This window comes from Muntiacus reevesi, chromosome 20 (assembly GCF_963930625.1).
Source record: "Muntiacus reevesi chromosome 20, mMunRee1.1, whole genome shotgun sequence".
NCBI classification, from domain to species: Eukaryota; Metazoa; Chordata; class Mammalia; order Artiodactyla; family Cervidae; genus Muntiacus; species Muntiacus reevesi.
The window spans coordinates 21841299-21869216 of NC_089268.1; the positions used below are offsets into that span (position 1 = coordinate 21841299).

Here is a 27918-nt window from a genome sequence, read left to right on the forward strand (position 1 = left end):
CTCATGACTTCACTGAGTTACATAAGCCCCTTTGCAATGGCAAAGCTGTGACCGATGAAGGGGATGACCTTATAAGCAGGTAAGCAAGTAAGCACTCCTATGTGGTTACAAACAACAGTCACTAGCAATGAAATATACCTCAATTTAGGCACTGAGCTTAAACATTGTCCCTATTGAAAACAAAAAAAAAAATTTTTTTAATCACTATTTGCTAATTCCAACTTAACCCTTGCCTACCCATCACTGGTGCCTTTCTGCTCTGGGACAGGCTATTCCCTAACTTTGGATAGACAAATCCTGTGTCTTTCATTCAGGACTTGGTTAAATGCACCTCCTTCGCGAGGCCTTCCCTAAGTCCCATATAAAAAGAGTCTTTCTCTCCTTTAAATTCCTACAGTACTTTATCCATACCTCCCTTCCAGCCTCACCTACACATCTACCTGTGAACACACCTCATGTGTATACGTTCCCACTCTATTTGGGAAAGATCCTTGTGAATGTAATCCCTGTCTGATTCATGTTTGTATTCTCCCAAAGATGGGTCAGAAATGGACTACTCTTCAAAGAGTAGGATTCCATCAAAATCTATTGAAAATATGACATTGTCTTTTTACATGTGTTAACAATCTGGCCTCCGCAAGCAGCTTGCTAATTCATCAACAGCAAGAGAAATGAGTGACCTCCCAGAATTTGCTCCAGATCTGGATATAAAGATGGTGCTTAATAATTACATGTTATTTGGGGAGGAAAGGATTAGTCATTTGGGATTAGCAGATGCAAAGTATTATATATAAGATAAATAATCAATAGGTCCTACTGTATAACACAGGGAACTATATCCAATATCCTTTGATAAACCATAATGGAAAAGAATATATGTATATATATGCACATATACATATACATAAGTATATGGACTTCCCAGGTGGTGCTAGTGGTAAAGAACACTCCTGCCAGTGCAGGAGACATAGGAAACATGGGTTCACTCTTTGGGTCGGGAAGATCCCCTGGAGGAGGGCATGCAACCCACTCCAGTATTCTTGCCTGGAGAATCCCATGGACAGAGAAGCCTGGCAGGTTACAGTCCATGGGGCTGCAATGAGTCAAACACAACTGAAGCAACTTGGCATGCACAGATGCATACGTGTGTGTGTGTGTGTGTGTGTGTGTGTGTGTGTGTGTGTGTGTGTGTATCTGAGCCTCTTTGCTGTATAGTAGAAATTAAACACAACATTGTAAATCAGCTGTATTTCAATACAGTTTTAAAAATAAATAAGTAAATAAATAAGCATCACCTTAACCTGAATTGCTGTGGTCCTGGGAAAAGGACCGAGGGATACCCAGGGAAGTTGGGCTATTTCAGGCCCTCCTTTACTCTATGCTCCGCTCTACTAAACTCTGGAGCTTCAAGGTAACTGGACTAGTCACTGGGGACATTTCCTAAAGTCATTCGGTCTGTTGGGGGCCCACGTCATCCGGGTCACCATAGCATACACTGAGCATCAACCTAAGCTGGCAGTAGCTGCCTCAGCATCCACTGGTTTCCTAAACTAGACTTTCAACTTCCGTTTAGTTTTGGCAGTTCATTCAGTACACATATTTGTTGGCAATTTAGAGCATTTCTTTCACTGTAATTACTAGATAACCCTCCCTGTTTCACACCTCTGAATTTTTATTTTCTGGAAATCGATGTTGGCCGAAGAAGTGGAAAGAAAATGTTATTTACTCAGGCTGTTCCCTGATTTGTAATTCCAGGGAATCTCCCTAAATTTCAGAAGAATCATAGAATTGTCGAGGTGAACTAGATGTACCTCCAGGGTAAACTGGCACCCAAACACCAACTTGCATATCTGAATTTTCTGCACTTCCAAATTTCTCACTGTGTACAGCCAAGCCTAACATGGTACATCATCACTGCTTTTGCATTTCCCTGTAAACACTAGCTCTCCTCTGGGAGGCAAAGAGAAACCTTGGGGCGCAGATGTCACTTGTGGAGGTGGGAGGCGCCCTGGCTCCCCTCTGGGTACCCATAGGTGCTTACTTGTTCTCTCACAGAAATAGATGCTCTGGGTGAGGTTGCTGGAATGACAGTCACAGCTCTGGAGTGATCCTGCCTTGAGAAGGGAGCAATTCTGGGGGTCGAGGCACTGGGGAGGAAACCAAGAGTAGCTGTCTTCACAGGCACAGCGCAGGACCCCGTTCTGGTAGCCACAGTCTACAGGAAAAACAGAGCTTGGTCTCACCGGGCCTTTTTCATAAACTGGCTATAGCTGAGCTCTCATCCTTGGCTTTGACACAGAATATGAATCAAAAGCTAGAGGCATCTCTCTCCAAAAGCTAGAAGAATGAAACCAAAATGGAAACAAGCATGTTTCAAGTTAAGGAAACATCCTGCTCCGTAGATACTGAGGTTGGATCAGAAAACCAGCAAACAACAATCAAATATCTTGAGAAGTGAAAGTGAAAGTGTTAGTCGCTCAGTCATGTCCAGCTCTTTTTGACCCTATAGACTGTTGCCCACCAGGCTCCTCTGTCCATGGAATTCTCCTGGCAAGAATACTGGAGTGGATAGCTGTTCCCTTCCCCAGGGGATCTTCTCAACCCAGGGATCAAACCCAGGTCTTCCACATTTCAGACAGATTCTTTACCATTTGAGCCACTAGCATTCAAAAGAAGGATATATGTTCCATTGATATCCTTTGAATGGAGAAGGAAGCAGAAGAAGGTTTGACAACCTGAGAGTTATTTGAAGGATTCTAGAAGGTATTTGTCCACTGTCTTACTGGAGGCTCTCATCAGCCTAGCATCACTCCCCCAAGTCCCTGTTAGCCATATGGCAAAGACAGAGAGACCTTTCTGTTGAGAGTTATAAGGAAAAATTCTGCTAACCAAACCTGTATGTTTCTATTTGACCTAAAACTCCCATCAAAAATCTTTCCTTTTTAACAGACAAAAAAAAAAAAAAAAAAAGAAAGAAAGAAAACTGGAGCAAAGTCATCAGACAGTGTTGTGAAATTACACACAACTGTGCACAGTAAGTGGTTCTCAGACTTGATCGTGCATCAAAATCTTCTGGGAGGGGTCTCATTCCAAAGTTTATGAGGCAATGTCTGGGATCTGCTTTTTTTTTTAACATTCGCTGTTGCTGCTGCTGCTACTGCCAGTCTGGGTACCACACCCTGAGAGCTCTTGTTTTAAGATAAATTTCTTAATTTCTCCTAACCCCACTGTGGTGGTTGTTAGTGGGGCTTCCCAGGTGGCTCAGTGGTAAAGAGTCCTCCGGTCAAGCAGGAGATGCGAGTTCCATCCCTGGGTTGGAAGATTCCCCTGGAGAAGGAAATGGCAACCCACTCCAGTATTCTTGCCTGGAGAATGCCATGGACAGAGGATCCTGGCAGGCTACATCCATGGGGTCACAAAGAGTTGGACTAGACTTAGCAACTAAACAGCATTCTTTTCAGCCATAGCTATTGTGGGGGTGACGGATTCCACAGGATAGCCTAAGCTCTACCCGACTCAGGCATCACATTTCCCCGTTTCTCCTCCCAGTCAACAGAGACGGACTCACACGTGGTGGCCTTTGCTCTGATGATCTTCACTGGCTCAGGCACCCAAAACTTCAAAAATTTCATCAGCTCTCTTTTCTCCGTGGAATTTCGATAGTGCACCTGAAGCAGCAACTCGTATTCCTGAATTGAGCCTAGAGAAGAGGAGAGACATCAGAGGCATCCTTTCTCGGGCTGGGAGGGAGATACTGCAGAGCAAGTGACCACAGAAGAGAGGTCAGGTTCAGCGTGGGGCTCACGGATGCTGCTTGGTATTCACTTCCGCTCATCTAGTCATGGACTAAAAATAAGCCTCCAGAGTAAAGCATGCAGACCGCCCACACAGGCCCAAGACACATCGCTTCTCTGACTTCTGCCAGGCTAGCTGCTCCATGCTCTCCAATCCAGCTCAGCTCTGACGTCCTGATTCTCCCTACTTCTCAGGTCACATCCAGAGTCAAGCTTCTGGGTCAAGACTGAAGGGACAAGAGGTGAGGAGCTCTTAGTCACTCTCCCCTCCCGCTCCCTCAGCTCTGATCTTCTGAAAGCTCCTCTGATACTAAACCCCCAGTCCAGACTGCTCTGGTGGTCCAGTGGTTAAGACTTCGCCTTCCAATGCAGGAGGCATGGTTTCAATCCCTGGTCAGGGAGCTGAGATCCCAGAAAACCAAAAAAAAAAAACCAGAAGCAGCAATAATATGTATACCTATGGCTGATTCATGTTGATGTTTCACAGAAACCAACACAATTCTGTAAAGTAGTTATCCTTCAATTAATAAAAATAAATTTGAAATTAAATAAAAGAAGTCATATTGTAAATTCAATAAAGACTTTAAAAATGATCCACAAAAGAAAAATCTTCAATAAATAAATAAATAAATAAAACCCCCAGTCCCCTCTTTCCTCTCCAAAGAGCCTTTCCTTCTCACACACAAATGTTCCACTAGTTAGCTGAGTCTGATACTGAGATGAAACGCAAAAGTAAAACCAAAGCAAACCTTACTTGAGCCTTAATGCACTCTCACCTCCACGTTATAGTTTCTGAGCAGCACCTCTCGTTTCCTTAAGGAGAAGCCATTAGGTGCTTTGGGCTGGTGTAGAAGAGGAACCTCACCCAGAATTTACTTAGACACATTCACATGAAATTTGGCATCAATTTCCATGGGGTCTTAATAGCCTCCCAAGGTCCTCTGTGGACCCCAGACTGAGATCGTCAAGGACTTCAGAGACAAAGAGGCAAAAGGTGAATATCTTTTTCCCCTGAGTCTCATTTCATTGCCATTGGCAAAGAAACCTCTAAGAATCCCGTAGATTTCTCAGGACACCACCGTGCTTTCTACAGGCACAGATGAGATGGGGAGGGCTCCTATGTCTCATTTCTTAGGGGCCCTGGGGAGTTGGAAGATTTATAGGGAAGAAAAGCAGCTGAATCAATCCCTAGGTGAGAAGGGCATGGCAACCCACGCCAGTATTCTTGCTGCAGAATCCCATGGACAGAGGTGCCTGGTGCGCTACAGTCCACAGGGTTGGGACATGACTGAAGTGACTGAACACACACACAGGACAATCCCTAGGCTTCTTGGAAGGAAATCCAGAGGCTGCAGCCTGTCCCGGGACATTAACAGGGGAAGATCCCCTGTCTGTCATGGTTGCCACCTATTCGCCTCTCCCCATCTCCTTCAGGCTGGAAACTCTATCCCAACCTTGGGAATTACCCCCAGTGATGAGGGCTAAGGAGATATCCACTCCCATGGCCCAGACAGGTCAGAGGTGGGGAACTGGGGAAAGGCTGACCCTGGCCAAGCTGTCAGGGGTTAATGTTTCTTGTTCTGGAACCAGACGGATTGGGGTTGAACCACGCTTCCTTCCACCTCTGCCCCTCCCTGGGCTCTGTCAGTTTCACACTCTGTAAAATAAAGATGGTGATTGAACCTAACTGATAGGATCCATGTGGGAATTTAATTCTTCTAACACATCTAAAATAGTGCCTGGCATTTGTAGCAGTTCATCATGTACTTGTGCATTTACCCTTTTATGGCATTCCAAGTTGAAATTCTGATTTCATTTTCCCAAAGAATTGTGGCCTTTCGACAATGTGGGAAGGCCAATGACCCTGTGAGCATATTGTTGGATGGCAGGTTTTCTGTGGTGGTTTAGTCGCTAAGTCGTGTCCGACTCTTTGACCCCATGGACTTGTAACCCACCAGGCTCCTCTGTCTATGGGATTCTCCAGGCAAGAATAATGAAGTGGGTTGCCATTTCCTTCTCCATGGGATCTTCCCAACCCAGGAATAGAACCCAGGCTCCTGCACTGCAGGCAGATTCCTTACCGACTGAGCTACGAGGGAGGCCCAGATGGACTGGGATTGAAGATTCACTGCACCGTAACAAAGCTTTAGTGGTCTGACCCAGGAATCTAACAACCATCTGTGTGTATTGTTTCCATGCGGAAATATATTAAATGCTTGAGACATCACACTTGCAAATCAAATTTCAGATCACAACTCATTTCTAGTTTGATGTCTGTGTCTTTAATTACATTATTGGGGTCAAGATGAGGAAGGAAAGAAAGAATATGGGGCAGCTACTGGCTGGGCATGGGATAGGATACTATGCCTCTGTTATATTACTTCATCCTCACAACGAATTACTGTTATTATCATTTTACAGATTTGAGGTATTTAACGACAAGCCCAAGATCATACAACCCATCAGAAGCACTCCTAGGACTTAAACCCTGCTCTCCGGGCTCCAGTGACTCAGAGGGTAAAGAATCTGCCTGCAGTGCAGGAGGCCTGGGTTCGATCCCTGGGTCAGGAAGATGCCCTGGAGAAGGGAATGGCTACCAGCTCCAGTAGTCTTGCCTGCAGAATTCCATGGACAGAGGAGCCTGGCAGGCTACAGTCCATGGGCCTGAAAAAGTCAGACATGATTGAGTGACTAACACTTTTACTTTCACTCCTGGTTCCAGTGAATGCCTCCAGTGTATATAAGAGTCTTACCTGGAGGCTTTTGCTTATTCACAATGAGTTCTCGTTTTGTTTTGATGCCATCATCCCACTGTTAAAAAGAAAAAAAAAAAGAATTACAGCAAGGGCTTGTCATGTTGTATTTCATAAAGCCTTATTTGATTTCCTAGATTAATTAAAATTATGTATCTAAAACCTAGCGGGATGGTGAGTGGGTACAAGACAAGACATGACTGAGATACCTTTTGAGCACAGATCTGAAGGAGGTGGGAAAGGGAGGATCTCCGAGAAAGAACTTTCCAAGAGGAGGGAACAGCATGTGCAAAGGCTATGGGATAAGAACATGCCTGGCACGTGAAGGCCAGAGTAGCTATGTGGTGTGGGGGAGTGGGTAGGAAGTGAGGTCAGAGAGTAGCTCCGGGGAGGCAGGTCCTGTAGATCTTTCTGGGTTGTGGCAAGGGCTGTACAGGACAGGGAACTATACTCGACGTCTTATAATCACCTATGATGGAAAAGAGTCTGAAAAAGAATACAGATGCATATATATCGGGCTTTCCTGGTGGCTCAGTGGTAAAGAATCCACTTGCAATGCAAGAGACATGGGTTCGATCCCTGGGTTGGGAAGATCCCCTGTAGAAGGAAATGGCAACCCTCTCCAGTATTCTTGCCTGGGACATCCCATGGGCAGAGGAGCCTGGCAGGCTAGTCTATGAGGTCACAAAAGAGTTGGACATGACTTAGCAGCTAAACAACTCAATCACTTCGCTGTATACCGGAATTGAACACAACGTTGTAAATTAACTGTGTAAGCTTAACTAAAATACGTAAATTATTACTTCAATTTAAAAAAATGGGAACCTCCCTGGTCATTCAGCAGTTACAAAGCCATCTTCTAATGTGGGGAACACAGGCTCCATCCCTGGTTGAAGAGTTAAGATCCCACCTGCCCCATGGCAACTAAGCCTGTGAGCTGCAATTAAAACCTGACATGGCCAAATAAGTAAATTTAAAAAATAGACAACTCCTTATTTTTAAAATGACTATTGGAAAAAAAGAAAGTGAGAATAGGTAGGGAAGAGTCGAAGAATTGCTAATGTCGATTAATGTGGATTTATATGCGCTTTCTCCATCGAAGAGGCCATAGGAGAGGATGTGCTGAGTTAGATGTGATCTCCAGGATGGCTTAGTCCAAGATGCTGGCTTTGCAGTCAAATCATCTAAGCTCCAGGAGATAAAATGACTCGACTAAGGCCCCACAACTAAGGCAAGTAATGTTGAGACAAGAACCCAGCACTTCTGATTCCAAGTCTATGAAATTATGTCATTTCAGTTGCCTAGAGAGTGATGGGGATTCAAAGTGGCAGAAGGACAGAGAGGAAAACCGGACACATGCCAACTCACCTCTAGGAAGCTATCTTGGCCCTCGGTGATCGTGAGGAAGGAGAAGAGCCAGAGAGGAGGAAATCTCATCTTCCGATGGTCCGTCCTGGTCCTGGAGTCACAGTCTGTGGCTAGACATGTGTGCCATGCAAGGATGAGATATGAAGACAAGTCATTCAAACCAAAATTTTAAAATGCATTGGTGGGAGTTGGGGTGGGGAGGGGGGAGTACTTCCCTGGTTGTCCAGTAGCTAAGATTCCAAGCTCCCAATGCAGGGGGCCCAGGTTGGGTCCCTGGTCAGGGAACTAGATCCCACAGCCACAGCTCAAAGATCCTGCATGCCATAACAAAGACCTGGTGCCTCCAAGTAAAATAAAATGCCCAGAGGGGTAAAACCTAAGTGGGCTCATCAGAAGCTCTGAAGGTTTGGTTATTTATTTTCACCAAAGAGACCATCTCTTCTACTCTCACTGTAGAACTGGTGAATTTTTCTCTTTACAAACTTACTAGACAATTTCTCTGGAATTTCTTCTAAGTGATCAAATATGACTCAACACAGGGCCTCCCTGTTGGCTCAGATGGTGAAGAATCTGACTGCAAAGCACGAGACCTGGGTTTGATCCCTGGGTAGAGAAGATCCCCTGGAGAAGAGAATGGCTACTCACTCCAGTATTCTTGCACTGAGAATTCCATGGACAGAGGAGCCTGGCAGGCTACAGTCTATTGGTTTGGACACGCATATGTGACTAACACTTTTACATGACTCAACACAGGCTATTTTAAAATCTTGACTTGCTTCACTTTGCAACTGAGTGCATTTAACATCCAGCCTTTTATATTTCACTGAGGTTTTCTTTTCAGCGCAGTAAAGACACACACTCAAATAACCAAGGACCCTAGAAACTCTAATATTAGGATAGAGTATTTTAGCATAAAAATAGTCATGAACCGGTCAAATTTCCTTCTTTATAGTTCGTGAGGTTAGCAACAAATTGTTCTCCAGTTCATGGTTATCTCAGAATAATTTAAACACAATTCAGCCCACAGTCATGGCCACAAAATGCCCTTTACAGCTCCACAGGAAAAGATGAAGAGCTATGATTCCCCAGCATTGGAATCAGTGCCTGGAGTCAGCAGCACAGAAGATCAGCCCAGCACTTACCTTCCTCTCTGGGTGCCCTTTAAACTTCATGCACGCTTTGCCATCCCAACAGCACTGCCCTGAGCTTTGCTCTCTGATCTACATGAAAATACAACAGTTGGGGAGGGATGGAAGGGGAGGTTGGAGTTAGCATGTGTAAGCTTTTATATGGATAACAGATTAACAACAAAGGCCTACCATATAGCACAGGGCTGCGCTGTGGGTGTTTGGCCACTTAGTCATGCCCAACTCTTTGCGACCCCATGGACTGTAGCCCGCCAGGCTCCTCTGTCCACGGGGATTCTCCAGGCAAGAATACTGGAGTGGGTTGCCATGCCCTACTCCAGGGGAATCTTCCCAACTCAGGGATCAAGCCCAGGTCTCCTGCATTGCAGGTAGACTCTTTAACCATCTGAGCCACCAGGGAAATCCAAGAGAACTGGAGTGAGTAGCCTATCCCTTGTCTAGGGGATCTTTCCCACCCATGAATTAAACCGGACTCTCCTGCATTGCATAGCACAGAGAGCTATATTCAATGTCCTGTGACGAAGAATATAAGAAAGAATATATACATAAGTATAATCCCTAAATCACTTTCTTATTCAGCAGAAATTAATACAACATTGTAAATCAGCTATCAGTCAGTCAGTTAGTTCAGTCGCTCAGTCGTGTTCAACTCTTTGCGACCCCATGAATCGCACCACGCCAAGCCTCCCTGTCCATCAACAACTCCCAGAGTCTACCCAAACCCATGCCCATCAAGTTGGTGATGCCATCCAGCCATCTCATCCTCTGTCGTCCCCTTCTCCTCCTGCCCCCAATCCCTCCCAGCATCAGGGTCTTTTCCAATGAGTCAACTCTTTGCATGAGGTGGCCAAAGTACTGGAGTTTCAGCTTCAGCATCAGTCCTTCCAATGAACACCCAGGACTGATCCCCTTTAGGATGGACTGGTTGGATGCTATAGTTCAATTTTAAAAAATGCATTGATTACAAGACTTCCTTGGCTTCCTAGTGACTAAGACTTCACACTCCCAAAAGAGGGGGCCCAGGACTCGATCCCTGGTCAGGGAACTAAGGTCCAACATGCCACTACTAAAGGTCCTGCATGCCACATTGAAAATCGAAGATTTGAATTCTTCAACTAAGACCCAGTGCAGCCAAATAAATAGATAAGTTTTTTAAAAATATTGATTAAATAAAGAAAAAAGACGTTAAAGACCGTGCAACTACTGCCACAGATATGGCCTATATGTTAGTAGAGTCTTTCTAGGGCTTTCTAGGGCTTCCTAGGACAGCATGAAAAATAAACCATGGGACACACACCCCTTCTGTATTTACCTGCTCCCCTTAGTGAATGGTGCTCACATGCCCCCATTCCCTGCCTCCCAATACTCCCCCTAAATAGACTGCTTTAACTTTCTTTGGGCAGCAATCCGGACTCCAGATCATTCTTCTCCATCTTGCTTCCCAAAACTTATCTGCTCTGAGTCCTGGTCCCTCTGACTTGTGCTTTTTGCTTTCTGAAAGTGATAGGTTTTTGTCTCTAGGGTGGTTGTTTTTTCAGCTATATACTATACATACACACCATCATGTGTAAAATAGATAGCTAGTAGGAAGCTGCTGTATGGCACAGGGAGCTCAACCTGGTGCTCTGTGATGACCTGGAGGGGTAGGATGGAGGGGGTGAGAGAGAGGCTCAAGAGGAAGGGAATGTGTGTGTGTGTGTGTGTGTGTGTGTATAGATAGATAGATAACTGATTCATGTTGCTGTATAGCAGAAACTAACACCGCAAAGCAACTATATTCCAATAATAAAATTTTAAATTAATTTGTAAAAAATAAAATTAAAATTTTAAATTAAAATGAAATTTAAAAAAATTTTTTTAATTGACTCCATAAAAATAGACATATTTTATAACCTGAGCATATGTATATAGGCGCTTCCCAGATGGCACCAGTGGTAAGAAACTGCCTGCCAATGCTGGAGACGTAGAGATGTGGGTTCGATCCCTGGGTCAGGAATATCCCCTGGAGGATGGCAAGTCAAGCCATGCCAGTATTCTTGCCTGGAGAATCCCATGGACTGAGGAGCCTGGCAGGCTATGATCCGTAGGCTTGCACAGAGTCGGACATGACTGAAGTGACTCAGCACACAGGTATGCATGCATATTTATATTGGGGCTTCCCTAGTGGCTTAGATGGTAAAGAATCTACTTGCAATTTGGGAGACCCAGGTTTGATCCCTAGGTCAGAAAGACCCCCTGGAGAAAGGAATGGCTACGCACTCCAGTATTCTTGTCTGGGGAATTCCATGGACCGAGGAGCCTAATGGGCTACAATCTATGGGGGCTGCAGACAGCTGGACCTACTGAGCAACTAAAAAAAAGAAAGAAAGAAAAATATAGATGTAAACATAGATAGATACACACATACATAATAAAACATGTCTATCTATATCTGTATCATGTGTATATACACACTCATACATAATGAAATTTCATATAGAGGTAAAATAGCTTAATAGTTTTATGAAATAGAACTTCTTTTCCTATGTCCTTTGGATATTTTCTATTTGTTTTTCTTTACACGTATGTTGTTATTGCTTATTTGTTGGTGAACTGCCACATCCTGCTAAACTGAAACACTGATCCTAAGTTCCAATTTACTTCATTCTGCTAAGCCAATTTTCCAGTATCTTCTTGAAGTGAAGTCACATTGCAGAGGGAGCTGGTGCTCTTTCTAGCCCCTTTCCCACTTTTTCTCCACTTCCAGGGATGATTTTTAACCTGATCTCCTCTTGTTCTCTTGTGCCAGGGCCTGCTTCCATGTGGGAGGGTTGGCACTCACATGGCTTTTTCTCTCCATTTCTCTCTCTCCCTGAAAAATCTTTCTCGCATATGGCACCCAGGCCTGAGGCTGAAAACCCAATGTGAGGAGGCCTGGGCTATAGTTCCAAGGGTTGTGAAGAAACTCTCTTATCCTCTTGGCCTGTTTATTCCCTCTTCTTCCCCGGCTGGAGGGTGGGGCATGAGCTGTTTGTCTCCTTGGACTTGCTAGAAATGGTAAACTGGAACTTATAATCAAGGTTTCAGACCAGGGATTCCCAGTCACTGGTCCAGAGGCCAATCATAAATAGCCAGGCTATGAAAAGGAGGGGGAGGCATTGGGAAGGAGAAAAGGAAACACTTCAGGGCCTATTTGAAAATACAGGCATCCCCATTCCACCATAAACCTACTAAATCTTACGCAGACCAGGCTCTGCCATGTGTGTTATTAAAGCTTCCCAAGTGAGGCTGACCCCTAGACAGCTCTGAGAGCTGTTATTCTAAACTGCTTCTAGGAGAGGGAAAAAAGGTTCTGCTCCAAGGCTAATTAGAAAGACTGAAGCTGAAGCTGCTGCAAAGAGCAGACTTATTGGAAAAGATCCTGATGCTGGGAAAGATTGAGGGCAGGAGAAGAGGGTGACAGAGGTTGAACTGGTTGGATGGCATCACTGAACCAACGGACAAGAGTTTGAGCAAACTCTGGAAGATATTGAAGGATGGGAAAGCCTGGCCTGCTGCAGTCCATGAGGTCTCAAAGAGTCAGATACAACTGAGGGAATGAACAACCACAATTGAGGCTAATCCTGTGATATGAATTCTCCTTTTGGAATTTGAGACCAAAGTTCCAACTTACCAAAATGTTTTCTTTGCTTCCTTGGTACACTCAGCTTCCTCTAGGGTAGGGTTAGAAGACTTACTGATAAATAAGGAATAATTTTTTAGTGTTAGGTATGGGCCACACAATTGTCCAGGATGACTGTTGTTTTTCTGAAATTCAAATTTAACTAAGGGACTTCCCTGGTGGTCCAGCGGTTAAGACTCCACACTCCCAGTGCAGGGGCCCAGGTGTGATCCCTGGTCAGGGAACTAGATCCCACATCCCACAACTCAAGGTTTTGTGTGCTGCAACTAAGACTTTGAACAGCCAAAAATAAATAAAAATTTAAAAAAATTTAACTGGGCATCCTATATTTGACAACAAATCGTAGACATGGGTAACTCAAGATGCATGGGTCAAAACAGGCTCTGTGGTTAGCCTGCCCAGGATTCAGGTCCTGGCTTTGACATTTATTAACTGCATGCCCTTTAGCATTTTCTTAATCTTTCTATGCCTCAGTTTGCTCATCTATAAGATGGGGAAAGTTTATCAAATTCAGAGATTCTTTAGAGAATTGAATGAGTAATTGCATATAGAGAACCTAGAGCAATGCCCAGCAGATGGTGAGCCTCAATGATTGATAGCTGCTAATATTAGCATAACTAGTATTTCAATCTCACCACCAGTTTCCATAGTAACTGTTGGATTGTTCCAGAATTTGACTTTAATCTGAGTCAAATTAACTAATCAAATAAAAGGTACTCCAGGGTTGATGCCCAGCACGGTATCAATGGAGGGATCCAAGCTTCAAGGAAGTAAGAATACATGTTTACAATAACTGAGTTAACAGATTCTAAAGACGGTTAATTGTGTGTGTGTGTTGAGGAGTTGTTGTTTAGTCGCTAAATCGTGTGCGACTCTTTTGCAACTCCATGGACTGCAGCCCACCAAGCTCCTCTGTCCGTGGGATTTTCCCAGGCAAGAATACTGGAGTGGGTTGCCATTTCCTTCTGCATGTGTTAAGGAGGTGTAATCTTAAGTCCTACTTAAATTTGCCTTCACTAGAGGCAAGCCCCATGGTATTTTCAGCACTTCCCTTCTCAGCTGGAAGTGTCTTGATTATTTTTAAAAAAAGAAAATTTCTCAGAATCCATGTGTCCTTGCCATAGGTGAGGAGCTGTTGTTGTCATCAGTGTGTGTGTTTGTTTACATGACACCTCGCTGGGGGTCAGTGATACCTGACCTGCAGCTGTGTCGGCCCTGGCATCCTTGGGAAGGTTTGGCCATAGTGGGACCCCCTTCACTTCCTTGAATTCATTCAACTGAATTCATTCCTGATAATCCTTGTCCTTCAGTTTTTGGAGAACAATCATTAGCATTTGCTATTATGCTTCTGGAGACAGCTGCCCATTGTCTTCCAGTCTTCCAGTTATGTATTTATGGATCAAATATCATTTATTTATGTCAACAGCTATCTCCTTATCACCAGTGATTCTGAACTGGGACTGCTCTCACCTACAGTTTCCAGAATTTTTAGCAACAATCTATTCTTAGGCAGAGTTGAACTCAGATGGCTTTCTGGCATCAGTATTTATGGGATTATGTTTCTTCCTCTATAAATAAAAGAATTCCCAGTAGAATCGCCACCCTCCTCTCTGTCTTGGACTCACGTGCATGCACGCATATGCACACGTGCACACACACACACATACGGGAAGAGCAGATCTCCAACTGGGATATGAAAGACTTTATGATTCAAATAGAACTGGTTAGCAGATGAGAGCCTGCCAAACCTTGGTTTTATTTTATTCCTTTTTTTATGAGTTTTTGGTCATGTTTTCATTGGGATCTGCCTTTGTATAGGAATCCCTGAGCCATTTGCCTTTGAGAATTTCTTTGTGATTTTCAATAGGCAGATACAGTAGAGAAGACGGGTGGAAATATAGATGGGAAACAAAAAAGATAACCAGTGTCACACTTGGAAAAATATTTGGTGGTTTGGTCATTTTTTTGAGCTAGACTGACTTCTTCTGGAAGGACTATATTTAAAATTTCAGTGTCTGCCTGTGTTGTGTCCCCAGTACAATTTAGATACATATTTTATATATTAACATGTTTTCAGTATGTTAATATTTAATAAACTTGCTGGGAAAAGACCTAGATGAATTAGACCCTAACCTCAACTTTGTCCTTTATCTGCTAAAAAATGTACAAGCTAAAAAGAACTCTTGCTGGACTCAACTTCCTCTTCCCTAAAGTAAGCAGGAAAATAAGATGCACTCAGATCTGTTCTCATTCAGATTCCATTATTATATGCTCATTTGGCAGCTTCTATTTATATATCATTTATGTAATTGTTCTTTACATTAGTGTCGATCAGTTACTGAATCTGAGCTTGGAGAGATTAAATTTTTTTTACTGGACTCTATTCCTATTTTCTCTAGTTATTATCATACCTGAACACCTTTTAAGGTGAGCTGAGAATCTACTTAGAATTAAGTCCTTAGGATGAGAATGGCAGTGGGGTGTTTTAAGAACTCCCAAGATTGGAAGAGATAAAAGAGACTACTTAGCTAAGCTGGCCTTTCCCTTGGGACATTTCACCAATCTGCAAAGCTTTAATTTGTCCGATCACTCTCTCCAATTTCCTAGGCAGGGTGTTTGCTCATTGTAGCTCCACCCCTTTGGGGAAGCTCCAAGAACCGTGATCAGACCTACTTTTGAAAACAGCTGCTGTACTGCTTGAATTTCTCTCCTCCAAAGTCCCTATTTAAATTTCCGATGGTTCACTGAATGGATCTCCTTTCAGAGTCTGGCTTAAGACCCTATTTCTTCCCTGATCCTTTTTCCTTCAAAAATTAAGATACATTTTTTTTTTCACAAGTCCCTGTGTCCTTTGCCATGAATTGGAACTTCAGCTAGAGAGCATTTCTCCTGTTGCTGGAGCTGTCAGCATAGCTCAGCTGTCTGCTCCCTCCTCACATGGATTCTGGTGGTTTTGTTTTGTTTTGTTTTTTTAGTTCATTTATCTCCACTTTACATCTTAAAAGAGTTGCAAGCATGCTCAGTTTTGTCAGACTCTTTGGGACCCTATGGACTGCAGCCCACCAGGCTCCTCTGTCCATGGAATTTTCCAGGCAAGACTACTGCAGTGGGTTGCCATTTCCTCCTCCAGGGCATGTTCCAAACTCTGGGACTGAACCCGAGTCTCCTACATCACCTGCATTGGCAAAGAGGTACAGAATGACTTGTCGTTCTTAACTCATTGCCCAATACTTCTCCGGGTGTTCTACTTTATCCCTCACATATAAGTCTAGCTCCATTCTGCTGTAAAAAGCCTGACTGCCAGCCTCAAGGGTTGGGTCTGTTCCAACCCCCTGTAACTGAAGATTTTCTCCTGTCACTCACAGTTCAGTAGAGTGTGTACCACCAAGCCCTTAAAACATGATTAATGGCACTCCAGAGGAGGTGCGCCAAGCTCTTTCTTGCAGCCAAGACTTCAGCTTCGCAATGGGGACCCAGTCTTTCTGGAATCCCCCGGTCACTATTTGTCATCTTCCCCGCTTGGTTTTGCCTACTGACAATCAGTAAAGCCCAGAGAACTTGAGTTTCCTCTTGGACTGTTTACTTGAAAAAAAAGTACCTGAATAGCACTCCAGGGAGGGGATAGTTACATAAGAAGAAGTAAGGATAATTCTTTCTAATTTACAAAATGCTTTCATATGTATTGCTTTGATTATTTTGGCAGTTAAGTGCGAATTATTTTGGCTTCACGCTTGTATAAATTGAGAAGAGTAAACCTAAATTCTAAATTAAAAAACTGTATTGATTATTTCCTTAAATTTCTCTCCCTAAAGAACTTCATATTTCTCTTAGACTGGGCCCAGTTCATTTTATTGCTTGGGCCAAGGTCTTTCTAAAATTTGAGTATAATTGCTTTATAAAGTTGTGTTAGTTTCTGCTGTACAATGAAGTGACTCAGCCACATGTACACATATATCCCCTTCCTCTTGAAACCCCCTCCCACTCCTCCCCCATCCCACTCACCTAGGTCAAAGCAGAACACCGAGAGGAGCTCGCTGTGAAACGGAGCAGGACCCTATGGTCCTTGCCCAGCATGTCCTCTTTTGTCTGCGGAAAACTTTAGGCCAAGAATACGTTTAATCATAAAAGTGAGAAATGCTGAAACAAAGAAAAAGTGTCAAAGGACTAAACAATAATAATACAGTCATTAAGCATAGTCAAGAACCTTTGGTTCTTTCTCAAGAGTTATAGATAATATTCAGAGCCATATCCTGTGAGCTGTCTCACAGATATTAAACCACTGGGTGGGAGAAGTTAACGACAAGATGACCACTCTACCCAGGACATGAGCTGCCACAGTTTCAAGAACTGGCTGCAAAGAAATGGGAACAAATGGACCTGGAACTAAAGATTAACCGTATCCCAAACAACTGAGATGATGTTGGTCAGACCACTGATGACCAATTTGAAGATGGCTCTCAGAGATGACTGTGCTGTTTCCACATGGAGCTAGTTAAGCTCTCTATGTGCAAGAAAAAGAAGAATGTATGTTTCAAAGCTATCTTCCTAACAAATGTGAATGTCATTTTGTATCTAAGGAAACCTAACTCTTCAAGAGTGAAAACATAATTCATCAGGCCTACTGGGAAGAACCTACAGAACAGACTTTGTGGGGTCTTCAAGGGTTAAAGGTCAAATTATAGATCTTACAAACTGTTCTTATGTGATCTGTTCTTAAATGAGTAAAACAATATCTGACTTCTCATTCAGGGCTCACATTGATAAACCTTGTTTCAAATCTACCAAAAAACCACTCATTCTATACGTTTCCCTACCCTTGTATTAACAGTATTTTCATCATAATTTCCTAGTAAGTAAAAGCCTATTTTACAATCATACTCCCCAAATGAATTTTCTAGAAATAAAATCAGTTACCTGACATTCCTCCTATCCTGCAAATACCATGCTAATTCAAAACTAAAACACCTTCATATTATGTACAGATGAAAAGCAAACACATTATCATGGTAAATTTGCTATTTAGACTCCTGTAATCTGTCTTAAATGTCCCTTCTATTAAGCTTTTCCTTGTTCATCCTTCATTCCAGATTATTTTGAGTTTTGATAGACATGGCCAAGTGAGCCTTCTAATTTGTATCCATTTAAAGTCCCTGGTAAGGTGTAGAAATGCCTGTTTCATCACACTGGTCCCAACATGGTTATAATGCTTGCCAAACTAATTGGCAAATTTTAATCTAATTGTTTTAATTTCTAGGCTTTTGATTATTAATAAAATAGAACATTTTTTCAGATGTTTTTTGGCCATTTATATGTAAAACTAAGATCATGGCATCTGGTCCCATCACTTCACGGAAAATAGATGGGGAAACAGTGGAAACAGTGGCTGACTTTATTTTTTGGGGCTCCAAAATCACTGCAGATGGTGATTGCATCCATGAAATTAAAAGATGCTTACTCCTTGGAAGGAAAGTTATGACCAACCTAGATAGCATGTCAAAAAGCAGAGACATTATTTTGCCAGCAAAGGTCCGTCTTTTCAAGGCTATGGTTTTTCCAGTGATCATGTATGGATGTGAGAGTTGGACTGTGAAGAAAGCTGAGCACCGAAGAATTGATGCTTTTGAACTGTGGTGTTGGAGAAAACTCTTGCCAGTCCCTTGGACTGCAAGGAGATCCAACCAGTCCATTCTAAAGGAGATCAGTCCTGGGTGTTCATTGGAAGGACTGATGCTGAAACTGAAACTCCAGTACTTTGGCCACCTCATGCGAAGAGTTGACCCCTTGGAAAAGACCCTGATGCTGGGAGGGATTGGGGGCAGGAGGAGAAGGGGACAACAGAGAATGAGATGGCTGGATGGCATCACTGACTTGATGGACATGAGTTCGAGTAAACTCCGGGAGTTGGTGATGGACAGGGAGTCCTGGTGTGCTGTGATTCATGGGGTCGCAAAGAGTCGGAAACGACTAAGCGACTGAACTGAACTGAATATGTATTTTTCTGATTTGAGTATTTAAGTCTTTATATCAAGTGTTTCTATTATGTTCACCTTTATCTTAAGAGCTGCTTTTAGGAGCTCATCATAGCATGGATATCAGCTCCTTGTCACTCATGTTATAAATATTTGCCCGTCATTTGTTTGTGGTCTCTTAACTTTTTATGTTGTCCTATTTAGCACAAAAGTTTAAAATGTTCATGGAATCACATCTGTCAATCTCTTCCATTATGGATTTTAAATCTGGGGTCATGCTAAAAAATTTTTTCTATGCAAATATGGTAAAAATAAATCCTCTTATATTTACTTCTCACACTTCTTTAGGCAAGTTTGTTTGTTTGTTATAAACATTTAAATCTTCAATCTTCCTGAAGTTATTTTAGGTTTGGGTATAAAATAGGGCTTTAGGGCTTCCCAGGGGGCTCAGTGGTAAACAATCCGCCTGCTAAGTGGAAGACAAGAGTACATTTCCTGAGTCAGGAGGATCCCCTGGAGGAGGAAATGGGACCCACTCTAGGATTCTTGCCTGGGACATCCCATGGACAGAGGAGCCTGGTGCGCTATAATCCATGGGGTCACAAAAGAGTCGGACATGACTTAGCGACCAAACAACAACAAGGGCTTTACTTTTATTCTCCTCCAAATGAATAATTAGCTATCCCAGCTACATTTCTTAACTGAACCATTCTTTTTCAAGACCACCTGGGAAAATCTTTAACAATTTTAAAGGTGCATACTGTCATCATAAAATTCTAACCTGAATATTTTTAAAATTCTATGCTGTCTTTGTCTTTTCTTTTGCTAGTTACTTGCTTAATTGGCATCTTGGTCAACAACATAGAAGAGTGTTATGTTATAAGCCTAAGAATTATATTGTTAAGTTTCTTATTAGAAATGATTAGCCTGATACTCTTAAGCAATTAAGCACAGGAATGTCATCAAGCAAAACTGGGCTGAAGTACAAACAAAAAGTCCAAAAGGTTTTCCTGGAAAATATAATCTACTTAATCCAAAGTCTCTTTACCCAAAACATTGCAGGTGTGAACCAGTCCTAACACCACACTTTTATAGTAAAAGTCTGCTTATCCCTAAATAATAGAGGAAACCTTATGACCAGATTTTTTAAAAATTTTATCTTATTTGAAAGAGGCAAATGATAAATTATCTTCAAGACTTTATTTAAAGTCTGTATTTCAAAAGACCTTCTTTAAAGCAAAACAACAGTTTCCACTGTCTGTGGGCCTCTGAAGATTAAAGACTGACATTTACACAGAGAACCCAGAGACTATGATGACCAGATCATCCTCATTAACAAAATTCAACTGTATTTTGCACTTTTTTCATGTCTGTTCACCTTTTTGGATTATATTCATTTAACTGACCGTGCACAGGAGATTTACAATAACTCTAGAAAATGCTAGGGCACTTTCACACTTATTAATTCTTATGGATATTTGTCCTCCATATGCCAGAGCCCAGGTTTTCATGTGCCATTGAACTGGAGCTTCTATGAGATTCTCTGTGGCTCGCTGGGGAGTGGGGTGCTCTAAGAAACACCCCTCCCTGCATTTCCTCTGGTTTTGTGTACTATAGTGGTGGAATTCAGCAAGACTAGAACCACCTGGGCATGGGAGAGAGGGTAATGCTCACATCTTTTGCACCATCCTTCTAGATTCCTAGATTATTTTCACAGCTATTAAGACCATGTATCCAGTCCAGAACTGTGAAGGCCTTGACATCTTGTGAGCACACCTCTGCTCAGACACAATCTATGTAACTATGGGTATCCCCTGACAAAAATCTTTGGAAAGAGAACAAGGCAGAATATTTTGAAAATTGCAAAGATGTATGTTTAGATCAGGTAGAATGTGGTTTCCTAAGACATTTCTGTTTGTTTAGTCACTAAGTCATATTCGATTCTTTTGTGATCCCATGGACTCCTGTGACTCCATGGCCTATAGGTTCCTTTGTCCATGGGATATGCCAGGCAAAAATAATGGAATGGGTTGTCATTTTCTTCTCCAGGGGATCTTCCCGACTCACGGATCAAACTTGCATCTCCTGCATTGGCAGGTGGATTCTTTACCTCTGAGTCACCAGGGGCGTGCACATGAATAGCCTTAAGCAAAACTGTGAATTCAGTGACATTGTTGGGGGAAGTCATTCGTCTGCTTTGTGAGTTGTTCACCATGGGGACACACCCCAGCCACTGCTCACATCCTTCCATACCCAGTACCCTATTGCTTCTTCCAGTTCATGCTTGTACCAAACCAAAGTGCTCAGAAAGCCGTCCTCAGTGATCATGGCAAAGAAATAGAGGAAAACAATAGAATGGGAAATACTTGAGATCTCTTCAAGAAAATTAGAGATACCAAGGAAATTTTCATGCAAATATGGGCTCAATGAAGAACAGAAATGGTGTGGACTAACAGAAGCAGAAGATATTAAGAAGAGGTGGCAAGAATACACAGAAGAACTATACAAAAAAGATCTTCATGGCCCAGATAATCACGATGGTATGATCACTCACCTAGAGCCAGACATCCTGGATGCAAAGTTAAGTGGGCCTTAGGAAGCATCACTACAAACAAAGCTAGTGGAGGTGATGGAATTCCAGTTGAGCTATTTCAAATCCTAAAGGATGATGCTGTGAAAGTGCTATACTCAATATGCCAGCAAATTTGGAAAACTCAGCAGTGGCCACAGGACTGGAAAAGGTCAGTTTTCATTCCAATCCCAAAGAAAGGCAATGCCAAAGAATGCTCAAACTACCACACAATTACACTCATCTCACATGCTAGTAAAGTAATGCTCAAAATTCTCCAAGCCAGGCTTCAGCAATAAGTGAACTGTGCACTTCCAGATGTTCAAGCTGGTTTTAGAAAAGGCAGAGGAACCAAAGATCAAATTGCCAACATCTGCTGGATTATCGAAAAAGCAAGAGAGTTCCAGAAAAAAAAAACATCTATTTCTGCTTTATCGACTATGCCAAAGCCTTTGACTGTGTGGATCACCACAAACTGTGGAAAATTCTTAAAGAGATGGGAATACCAGACCACCTGACCTGCCTTTTGAGAAATCTGTATGCAAGTCAGGAAGCAACAGTTAGAACCGGACATGGAATAACAGACTGGTTCCAAATAGGGAAAGGAGTACATCAAGGCTGTATATTGTCACCCTGCTTATTTAACTTGTATGCAGAGTACATCAGAGAAACGCTAGATTGGATGAAGGAAAAGCCGGAAACAAGATTGCCGTGAGAAATATCAATAACCTCAGATATGCAGATGATGCCAAACTTACGGCAGAAAGCAAAGAAGAACTGAAGAGCCTCTTGATGAAAGTGAAAGAAGAGAGCAAAAACGTTGGCTTACAGCTCAACATTCAGAAAACTAAGGTCATGGCATCTGGTCCCATCATTTCATGGCAAATAGATGGGGAAACAGTAGAAATAGTGACAGACTTTATTTGGGAGCAGAGGGTGCTCCAAAATCACTGCAGATGGTGACTACAGCCATGAAATTAAAAGACACTTACTCCTTGGAAGAAAAGTTATGACCAACCTAGACAGCATATTAAAAAACAGAGACATTATTTTGCCAATGAAGGTCTGTCTAGCCAAGGCTATGGTTTTTTCCAGTGGTCATGTATGGATGTGAGAGTTGGACTATAAAGAAAGCTGAGCACCAAAGAATTGGTGCTTTTGAAATGTGGTGTTGGAGAAGACTCTTGAGAGTCCCTTGGACTGCAAGGAGATGCAACCAGTCCATCCTAAAGGATATCAGCCCTAAATATACATTGGAAGGACTGATGCTGAAGCTGAAACTCTAATACTCTGGCCACCTGATGCAAAGAGCTGATTCATTGGAAAAGACCCTGATGCTGGGAAAGATTGAAGATGGGGGGAGAAGGGGATGACAGAGGATGAGATGGTTGGATGGCATCACCGACTCGATGGACATGAGTTTGCATAAACTCCGGGATTTGGTGTTGGACAGGGAGGCCTGGCGTGCTGCAGTCCATGGGGTCGCAAAGAGTAGGACACAACTGAGTGACTGAACTGAAAGTGCTCAAAAATGTCACTGACACCCTAATTTGAATGAATGTGTTCATTTACTTTTCCTAAGAGTATATTTCTGTCTCTTTAATTGCAGAACGAATGACATCAGAGGGTACATGGATACCAAAGTATCGAGCCCCTTTGCCTTCAGCACAAGAAGACATAAACTCTTCTTGAGAATCCTGTCCCTGTTTTTTAAGAAGAGTAAAGGAATACACTGTCTTTTTAGAGAAGCAAGATATATGTACCTATGAGGCATGTCAGCAACAATTTACATCAACTTGTGGTCATGCATTAAATAGGAGTGCGTGCAAGTCAAGCCTCTTAGACTCAACATGTTCATGCTCCAGTTTAACACTTTATGCTCATGGCTACTATTTTGCACATTAAATAACTAGAACAAGAACAGCTGAGTAATTTGCTCAAGATTATGCCACTTGGTAACGGCAACCCACTCCAGTTTTATTGCCTGGAGGATCCCATAGAGCAAAGAGCCTGGTAGGCTACAGTCCATGGGGTCGCAAGAGTCAGACACAACTTAGTGATTAAAATACTGATGGCTGAATAAAGTACTCTGCGTGGTTGTATAAAGTACGTTCCTTTTAAATTTGGGTTATGGTTGAATAATTAGTAGTTGTTTTATTAAAAACATAACAAAAGGTTTGTGTTAATACTCTGATAAATTACAAAGTATATTTTAATCTGATTTTGTTACTTCCCTTGACTCTGTAATCTCCAGTCAACTGTGTGTTATTACCAGGTTTGATTTAATGGATTTGTCCATGGAAATGCCAAAGTCATCATTTCCCCCCACCTCTGACCTTCCTTCCATACCTCCTTTGGTAACTTCCCATGATTTAATCTCTGGCATGGCTGAATTACATTGAATATCAGGCTTTCATACATGGATTCTTCATGAAAAAGAAAAATGACTACATTTCAAGGCCTGTCAGAAAATATAACGTGTCACTTTGTACTTATTTAGGGGAGAGAGACAAGGAAGTGATTAAAAACATCAGTTTGTGAATTTTTCAGAGCCCAGAGAAGAAGTTAAATTGGAAATACTTCCTGGAAATACACCAATTAGGTCAAATCTTAAATTAATTCATCCTAAAGTGAAAATAAACTTGATCTTCTTAGATGGCCCAGTGGTAAAGAATCCACTGCCAATGCAGGAAATGCAGGTTCAGTTCCTGGGTCAGGAGGGTCCTAGGGAGAAGGAAATGGCAACCTGCTCCAGTATTCTTGCCTGGGAAATCCCATGGACAGAGGAGACTGGCTGGCTATAGTCCACGGGGTGGCAAAGATTCAGACACGACTTAGTAACTAAACAACAACAATACTAATATATTGCTAATTTGTGGAAGCCATGAGATTGAAGTTTGTACAATTATCCTTGGTGGATGGAACCTTCTTTATTTCAGTCAATCCACCTCCCAGACACCCCCTCTCCAAGAAGAAGGGATACTGTATTGAAATCGATAGAGAGAAGGTTATGCTTTAAATCAACAACCTTGAGCCTGAGACTCACATAACATCTCAATTTATATAGTTACCAAGAAACTGAACTCGATTGTATCTGTTCATTGTTTTCTCCACTCTTCATTCCTTTAGTTACCCTTCTTCAGGAAATGGGATATTGAAATATGAGTTTCAATTATCGAAAACTAATCTCAGATTAACAGGTGGTAAGGATGATGCTAAGACACGTTCTAAGGAATCAAATCACAGCGTTAGGGCTTACCTGTGATTCCACTCTTCACATCACAGCCCCTGGGAGCCCTTCTTCCGGGGTAATCGCGGCTCAATCACTTCTTGCTCTGTTTGGAAAGGCAATCGTAATATCTGAGCCACAGCAGCTCGCTGGAAGGTGTACAGGCCACTGATTTCCCAGTAACTCCTGTAGCACATTGCTACCCTGTAGGCGGACAAGCCCAGAACACACCCCCTTCAAGAAGGAAGAGAAAAATGCCTTTCTGTTGACTCTCCCTCCCACTTAGCGTCCCTATCAGGCCTGGTAAGAGGAAGGAGCTCAGAGCCCATGACCTAACAGTTCTCCCAGCAGACAGAAATCATGGAGGGGAAATGGGAGGAAAATGCTCTAGGGGAATGCAGGACACTTCTGTCCTTGGTGTGTGTGTTTCAGTGTCACTCTGCCCAGCTTCCACAACCAGCCTCTGGACACCCAGGGTCATACCTCATAAAGCGGAAGGAATGCAGCCCTTCGTGTGTAAATTTCAGGTGGGGAGAGGTGGGTCATACCAGTGGGGTATGGAGAGAGACAGATATTATTTCTCCTTTTCTGATTTTCTTGTGCAACACTGAATAATTGGCCTGCAACTTTCCCAGATGAAGCCCCCTCAGACTTCTGTTTGGAATACTACGAATGAAGGTGGGCAGAGGAGGGCCTTGGCATGTACACACAGGGAAAATGCTTTTAATATGTTGTTTGTCCTTAGAAAATTCATGCTAAAACTTGTTCACTTCTTGCATAAGTTTCTTTCTTCTTTCTCCCATCCAGGTTGAAAACTAACACTCCACAATCACCAATAATGTGAGGTAGCTGACTCTAAGTCACTCTGTAACTTACAAATGATTTGAGGCAGCTTACAATACTAACACTTAAAATCACATTAGAATAGACATAAAGAAATTTAAACTGTAATAGTTCTATACACAAACTATATATGTATATGGAATATTAAAAACAGAAACTATAAAAGTAGAACATCAACGAAGAGAAAGAATGTAAATAAAAACCTATTAGGTAGTTGTCATGTTTTGTAAATTGAAAGCTTAACTCTATGAACAGAGCTTCCTAGCAAGGAAAAGAGGAAGCTAGTCTGGTAGACTGCTCTTATTATCAGAAGAAAGAGGAAATATACACTTTCTCAGGAAGAACAGAAAGGTCTTTGGAGCACTAAAATCTAATAGAAATCTCTTTTTTTAGAGAGAACAATATTCCCCAAACTATCAAGGTCCATAATTTTGAGTTGAAGACTGACTTTTAGTGCCAAGCAGGCCTAACCTCAATGTGATCTTCCTGTTTCCAACCCCAGCTTGGCCACTGGTCCACATCTTCACTCTTCATGACCGGGCCTGGATCTGGTCCAGTGGAAGAGTGGACAAAAGAACGAAGCCACTCTGACAACCTCCAGTTTTTCAAGGGCATCAGCCATCCCTCTTGTGTCACCCACTAGCCTGGAGGGAATAGAGCTGATGTCATAATTCAGCCAAGTTAATTCCCTTCTCTTCATGTGCCTTTTCAGTAGGATTTTGCCTGTTTTGGAGATCCACCAATGGTGGTACCAAATATTCATTGAATACGAAGAGTCAAGGTCTTCTAGACCTGTGTGCACTCCTTTGGTTGATCCAATGCCTAACGTTCTAGGATCAGATGCCATCTTTTCAGTTCAGTGCTCCCTTTTCCTTTTGTCTGTATTAAAATGCAAGAGCTTTCAAAACATCCCACCCTCACCTTCTCCCACAGAGTTCAAAAGACTGTTCTGTACTTCTGTGTCTCTTTTTCTTTTTTGCATATAGGGTTATCGTTTCGGGCCTGGTGCACTGGGAGGACCCAGAGGAGTCGGGTGGAGAGGGAGGTGGGAGGGGGGATCGGGATGGGGAATACGTGTAACTCTAAGGTTGATTCATGTCAATGTATGACAAAACCCACTGAAATGTTGTGAAGTAATTAGCCTCCAACTAATAAAAAAAATAAAAATAAAAAAAAACCAGAAATAGTTTCTTGCTTTAAAAAAATAAATAAATAAATAAAATTTAAAAATAATAAATAAAATGCAAGAGCTTGTAGGAGCACTTATGTCACTGACATCTCAGTGTTTGTAAAATGAGGCTAATATTTACTAATTACTTAGGGAGAAAGTAGCAATAGAATTGGGTGGAGGGTGAGGGGGAGAGGCAAAGAAACAGTGGAAGAGTGAACAGATAAAAACCGATCAATCAGCATAGAACTAGGAGTGGTGAGGGCTGGCAGCTCTGTTGACAGCTTTATTCACCTCCAGCTCTTTGTGCCATGAAGCCCCGCAACTTCCTAGGCACTGGTGCATAACCCTTACAACCAAAGTGACCCTTACTGTTTCTTAGACCAAAGAAATGCTTTCATTTAGCAGATACAGTAAGTCTCCTACATACGAATGAGTTCCGTACCAAGCGTGCATTTGCAAGTTCAACAAAGTTAGCCTAGGTCCCCAACTAACACAGCTGATTATACAGTACTGTGCTGTAATAGGTTTATAATACTTTTCACACAAAGAATGCAAAAACAACAAACAAAAAAATTAAGAAAACCTTTTTAGTCTTACAGTATTGTATCTTGGAAAATACAGTAGTACCGTGCAACAGCTGGCATACAGGGGCTGGCATCAAGCGAACAGGCAAGAAGAATTACTGCCTGGAGGAGGAAGACGAGGTGGGAGATGGTAGAGCTGAGGGATTGTGGCAATAGGGAACAGAGGGCAAACTGCAATTTCACTCACACCTGATGATGATGGAACCTACATTTCAATGCATCTTTGAAAATCTGCAAGTTGAAGCTTCAATATATAGGGGGCTTATTGTTACAAGAAAATTAAGCATCCAGTAAATATCAGTGGTTTCATGAGTACATTGATTCTGGTGAAACTCTGAATCCAAATAAATGAATGTGTTTAATAGCTAATTCTATAGTTGATAGAAGATGATCATAGTAGGCCCAATATTTAGGTTGTGCCACAAAGACCAATGCAGGAGCTCCAGAAGGTTTGAGTTTGATCCCTGGGTCAGGAGGATCCTCTGGAGGATGAAAGGGCAACCCACTCCAGTATTCTTGCCTGGAAAATCCCATGAACAGAGGAGTCTGGTGGGCTACATACAGTCCATGGGGTCACAAAGAGTCAGATGTGACTGAGCAACCGAGTGCTCAGGCATGTCACAAAGAGGGTGTGCTTCTAACTACAATGACTCAACCCCAAACCATTTAATCACCCCTTGTAGCTTCCTCCTAATAATTTGTTAACACACACAATGCTGAATATTTCATTATTTCCTGGTTAGGGGATGGGGTGCCTCTGTCATGGCAGAGAACAAAAAGAAAATGGAAGAAGCATAGTGTGAGCCTTGGGGTGACATGTATGACATGT

General features: G+C 42.4%; 1 protein-coding gene across 8 annotated transcripts in view; it reads right to left on the minus strand.

The window, feature by feature from the left end:
- Nucleotides 1-24671, minus strand: part of ADGRF1 (adhesion G protein-coupled receptor F1) — a 44928-nt gene extending 20257 nt beyond the window's left edge. For 2 of the 8 annotated variants that reach the window (XM_065912119.1, XM_065912116.1), the window contains exons 1-6: nucleotides 24522-24667; nucleotides 9058-9135; nucleotides 7916-8025; nucleotides 6548-6605; nucleotides 3569-3700; nucleotides 2042-2215 (exon numbers count right to left, since the gene is read on the minus strand). In XM_065912119.1, coding sequence (XP_065768191.1) covers nucleotides 2042-2215; nucleotides 3569-3700; nucleotides 6548-6605; nucleotides 7916-7984 — 433 coding nt within the window. In that variant the 5' untranslated portion in view covers nucleotides 7985-8025; nucleotides 9058-9135; nucleotides 24522-24667. Of the gene's footprint in view, nucleotides 1-2041; nucleotides 2216-3568; nucleotides 3701-6547; nucleotides 6606-7915; nucleotides 8026-9057; nucleotides 9136-16726; nucleotides 16862-24521 lie in introns of those variants that run through there. The other 6 variants (XM_065912123.1, XM_065912121.1, XM_065912117.1 and 3 more) reach the window with 5 other exon arrangements.
- Between the last annotated feature and the right edge of the window lie 3247 nt (nucleotides 24672-27918).